The following is a 5,662-nucleotide window of genomic DNA, read 5'->3' as shown; positions in this document are numbered from 1 at the left end:
CTTGGATCGGTGTTTGTTAAGCTTGCTAGAATTTATTTTTTTAATATATAAATTCTAATAATACAAAGCTTCAAATAAACAAAAATTAACAAACTTAATAAAAAAAGGCTTATGTTATAAATCAATGCCTAAAGTATACTCTTTTTTCGTCTAAGTACCTAAAGTATTTTTTTGGTCAAAATAAGTACTTAAACTTATATTTTTGGTAAAAATAAGTACCTAAAATATTTTTGGTCAAAATATGTACCAAAAGTATTCAAATTTTTCGTCTAAGTTCTAAAAAGTTGATATGTGTCATTTATTAAAGAATATTTTAGGTACTTAGATAAAAAAAATTGGATACTTTATGTATCTATTTTGACCAAAAAATACTTTAGGTATTTATTTTGACTAAAAAAATAAGTTTAAATACTTATTTTGACCAAAAACTAATTTAGGTGCTTAAATGAAAAAGTCGATATATTTTAGGTATTTTTTCTGATATAAGCGTAAAAAATAGTTAAAATAGCGTGTGAAGCAATTTCAAAGTCTAAACTTCATATTAACTATCTACAATACACTAAATCAACATATTACAATCAAGGTAACAATCTACAAATACATTAAACTAACATATTACAATCATTCTTGAGAGAAAAAAATAGTGGGTTGCTTGGGAACTAAACGAGTCAAGGTCCGTCTTACTCGACTTGTTAAGATCTCAAGTAGAACCAATTCGAATCAATAGCTGATCGAATTTTGACCAAATCGAGTTTAAGTTACTCAACCGAGTTAGCACCCCTAACTTCACATGATGCAAACTAGTTAGGTGGTGCTGCAGCTGTCTCAACTTTGGCAGCGTTCCCTAGAACCTTGCAAACGGCCTTAAGGAAGAGAGGGACGTAAGGATGGTTGGGGAAAATGATGGGCCAACAGTAGTCGCCGAGCAGATTGATGGCTACGCAGCACTGGTGTTTGAGTTCATCGTACGTCTTGTTCGAAACAGCGACGTGGATGGCCTCGACGCAACCTTCGACGCTCGTCAACGAGAAGAGGCATCCCCCGAGGTCTTGCGTCTCCACTTCCGATCCCGACGGAACCACGGCCGACGCGGCTGCGCCAATGTAGGTGACGGCTAACCAAAACATGACCGCTTTTGATGTTGTTGTTATTGCCATGGAATTGTTCAGATGATAAAGCTATAGGCTTTTTTGGTTTTGAAAATGGTTTGGTGATTTACCATGGTCTAAGTGGCCATTTATAGCACAACTTTTGCAATAAGTGTTCCTTTCGAGGGTAAATTACACTAGAGGTCACTAAACTATGTTAAAATAATTGTTTTGGTTTACTTACCTTTGAAAAGTCACAAAATAATCATTACATTAATCAAATAATTATTAAATGATCACTAAAAATTATTGAACTATTACAATGTATTATTGAATTTTATCTAAATTTTACAATTATGACTAGGAGTGAGTATTTGATCAAGTAAAGTCAAAAGTTTTGAGTTAGTCAAGTTTACGAGTCATATTTTATAACTCAAACTTGACTCGAATTTTTTTAAAGTCTAGTTGAGTTTATAAAATTCGAGTTGAATCGAGTCAAGTTGTTTGAGATTCTTTTTAAATTTAATTGTAAATATCTACAATGTTATGATACTAACTTATTACAATTTAAATAACTTTCTATAACTATGTATGATATACATATATATTTCTTTATATATTTTCATATGTGATATATATATATATATATATATATATATATATATATATATATATATCATGCATAGTTGAAAGACTCGAGTTGAACTTGAAAATCGATCAACTAATTACTAAACATTTCAAATTATTCGAGTTATTCAAGTCCCTTTTTATAACTTGGACTATATTTGATTTTTTTAGTTTAGTTTGTAAATTATGAGTCAAGTCGAGTCAAGGTTAGTTCACACGTAATTATAACATTATAATGATCATTTTGTAATAATTCAATAAATTTAATGATTATTTGGTAATTTTTAAAAAATATAGTTAGTAAAATATGATTTAAGTATAGTTTAATGACCTTGAGTATACTTTACCCTTGTTTTAGTTAAAAAAATGGATGGTTGGCAAAATATATATGTCAAAGGAACAAAAACTCACGTGAAAGGAAAATATAAATATATTTATCCATCTGATTTTTATTTTGTTCTATTAGAAGCAACCCGTGAGTGGGAGGCAGCTAAAGCTGTCTTTTATTTATTTATTTATTTATTTATTTATTTGGAAGGAAATAAAGTATTTTATTATTTTCTAAGTATGGAATGTGTAATAAAAAAAATTAAATGAGATCCATTGCTGGCCATGGACTGCCCACTGGTTTGAGGGCTTTCTGCCTTCTTGACCTTCTATTTTTTTAAATTAAATAATTTATTATTTTACCCCTATTCTAAGATTTTGTCTCGATTAATTTGGAGCGATATGATTCACACAGAGACGAAGCCAAAATTAAATATTGACAGGAGCCAAAGTATTAGACTATTTAAGAAAAATATAAAAACTTATTAGGTATTTAAACTCGAAATTCATGCATGAACAAGCGATCTTAGTGATTAAGGGGATTGTTGTTATCCTTGAGGTCCTAAGTTCAAGCACTGCGTATATAGGGGTATGAGTGTTCATTGTCAAATAGTTGAAAGTCTTTGTACATATACTACCTTGTATTCACCTTAAATTTATAATAAAAAAACTCAAAATTCACAAGACAACTTCTAATTTGTCTAATATTTAAACTTACAATGACCTAAATTGTAATTAGACTAAAATTTTGAGAACACGTACTTATCATTCTTTAGTTCGACCACTACTTGATTAAATATTTAATAAATTTTTATATTTATTTTTACATGAACCAAAATACTATTAAACCAAAATTATATCGAATATGCAAATTTTAACAAGGTCCCTTGGGCCTTAAGGGAGCTCTGTCCCTGGCTTACACATCTAATTTGGTGGGTGAGTCTCCCAGCCGAAATTTTCTGCATACACAGTGACTCGAACTCGAGACATTATTTAAGCGATATCAAATTGCTTACTACTTGAACCGATTCATGCTGGCAAATTAAATAATTTAATAGTTAGTCTTTGAATTTAAGAATTTTTTAACTTAATTATTAATTTTTTCACATTAGTCTTTAAACTTTATATTTTCTAAGAAGAATATGAACTTGCACTTTGGAATTATTCGTATTATAAAACCGTTATTTTCATTGACATGCATTTTATAATTAAAAATAATACCCACTTGACAGCCATGTAATTAAATTAAAAAAAAACAAGGCATGTTAAATATAAAATTAAAAAAGAAAAAGAATAGAGTTAAAATAAGTTTTAAGTAAAAATAAAATATAATAAAAACTTGAAGGAATATTTATGGCAAACGTGTAGTCATTTTCTGTTGACTATTGCCTTGGAGAAGAACCCTAGTTTGAAGCCATTGGCATCAAGAAAATCATATGGCCGGTTCTTCTCATTGTCTTCTTCTTTTCTACTAAAACATTTCATCATTAGGGACGAAATTAGAATATCAACTTGGGGATAAAGTATACTTAATCATAAAAAATAAAATGAAAAAAATATAATTACTCATATAAAATAAGGAATAAAATAAAAATTAATTAAAATTAATAACTCCAGTTTTGAATTTATCCATATTTTTTAATAATAAAAAAATGAGGAAATTGCTCCCCCAACAAACAAAACACATCTTTGTCCTTGTCCATGGTAACCCTCTAAACCCTAATTTTTGAAGTCCAGATTAGGGGTGTAAACAAGCCGAGTCGAGCTCGACTCGACTCGAAAACTCGCGAGCCTAAAATTTTCAAGCTCGACTTGAACTTGAAATCATGAACTGAAGCTCGTAAAAGCTCGAAATTTAAAAAAATCTTAAACTTAACTCGACTGAAGCATCAAACTCGAACTTGAACCTTAAATACATGAAAACCTTATACTGCATTTTTTTAAAAAAATCAACACATAAATGTTAATATTATTAATAATTTATTTTTTCAAATAAAATCTTAATATATTATATTTTCGAGCTACTCACGAGATTTTCAAGTCGAGTATCAAGTAGCTCGTTTCAGCTCGTTAAGAACTCGATTCGAGCTTGAGCTCGAGTCCATTCGAGTCGAGTATTTATCGAGCTTTGATCGAGTCGATCTCAAGTAGCTCGCAATCTGTCTCGTCTCATTTACAGCCCTAGTCCTGATGTATAATCTAGGGTAAATTATGAATTCATTACTTAAACTATTAGTTTTAGTCTACTTTAGTATATAAACTTTTATTTTTTTCAAAATCATACCTAATATTTAGTTTTCATTTCATTTTAGTGCCCATCCGTTAAAAACTTAACACGTTTAATACCTCTTCCTACAAGGGACAAGTTACTCAAAATGGGAATCACTTTAGAAGGGACATGTGTAAATTGCAACATTGAACAGGAGACAAGAAACCATATTTTCTCTCAATGTCCTCTAGTTGTTCAGCTTTGGAATTCAATTCAGTCTCAATGATCATACCTAATTTTTTTGAGTTATTTTAAATTATGACCGATTCGATAGAATGTGTAAGTTTGAAAGATCACCTATTATTGTAACATGTCACATCACAATTTCCATTAACTTGACGATCAAACTTCATGGTGAGTGACTAAAATAGAAATGAAATATAATGTTAGATATGATTTAAAAAAATAGTTAAATGACCAAAATAAAAATAAAAAAATAAATGAGTGACCAAATAAATAATTTACACAATAAAACCAAATGTGTACTTATAAATTAAGTAATGATGCATGTATATCAGATATTACTAGTATTAATTAAATGACATAAAAACAAATTTACCCCCAAACGTTTGCACAAATGATCACTTTATTTCTTAATCATTTTCTTAGAGCCTTTTAGTCCCAATATTTTATTTTGGAGTAAAATGTATCGTGAATGGATAGAAATCGTTAGTGGACTAAAGGTCAAACACTTCCTATTGATGTGATATGTTCACGTGTGATGCCACGTCATAAAACTACTTTTATAAATGTATATGTAATTAATTATAATTATAGTATACTTTAAAAATATTTTTTTGTTGAAATGGCATCACACATAGACTTGTCACGTTCATATGAAACATTAATTATTAATTAACTAATAATTTTTTTGGGGTATTATAAAGTTTAGGTGAGGGATGACTCTACAGTCCACGGCCAGAGCATACTTAATACTTAATTGGGATTTACATAGGAATTTACAGATTGCCCACCAAGAATGACGGTGGTAAGATTCAAACTTGGTTAAGCTTAAATTCTTGAATCTTAATCACTTGTATCAACACTCGTTGGCATCAACCAACAATTTTCAGCCAATCAAAGGATATTTTGTTCCAAAATAAAATCTTAGGACTAAAATATTCTTAAAAAATAATAGGGGATGATTATTTATACAAACGTAGGAAGGTAATTTTGTTATTATATCTAATTAAATTTATTGTTTTAAAAATATCCTAATTATTTTATATAATAGGAAGTCGATGTTTCAAGTTTAGTGAAAACAAGAGATAAAGCTGAATACCATAGTCGTCTGGTTCCATAATCTTAACCACCATTTTTCTTGAGTTGAAAAGATCCTGAAATGTGATGC

At 29.3% G+C, this 5,662-nt stretch overlaps 1 protein-coding gene across 1 annotated transcript; it reads right to left on the bottom strand.

Moving 5' to 3' along the window:
• Nucleotides 1-573: 573 nt before the first annotated feature.
• LOC120212022 lies at nucleotides 574-1,187 on the bottom strand. Its single transcript, XM_039210459.1, has one exon. It carries the CDS (start codon nucleotides 1,155-1,157, stop codon nucleotides 801-803), a length of 357 nt encoding a protein of 118 aa, XP_039066390.1. The 5' UTR covers nucleotides 1,158-1,187; the 3' UTR covers nucleotides 574-800.
• Nucleotides 1,188-5,662: the final 4,475 nt, after the last annotated feature.

This window comes from Hibiscus syriacus, unplaced genomic scaffold (assembly GCF_006381635.1).
Source record: "Hibiscus syriacus cultivar Baekdansim isolate YM2019G1 unplaced genomic scaffold, ASM638163v2 tig00109991_pilon, whole genome shotgun sequence".
NCBI lineage: Eukaryota > Viridiplantae > Streptophyta > Magnoliopsida > Malvales > Malvaceae > Hibiscus > Hibiscus syriacus.
Note: the sequence above shows the minus strand (reverse complement) of the source record. Positions and strands in the feature narration are given on the sequence as shown.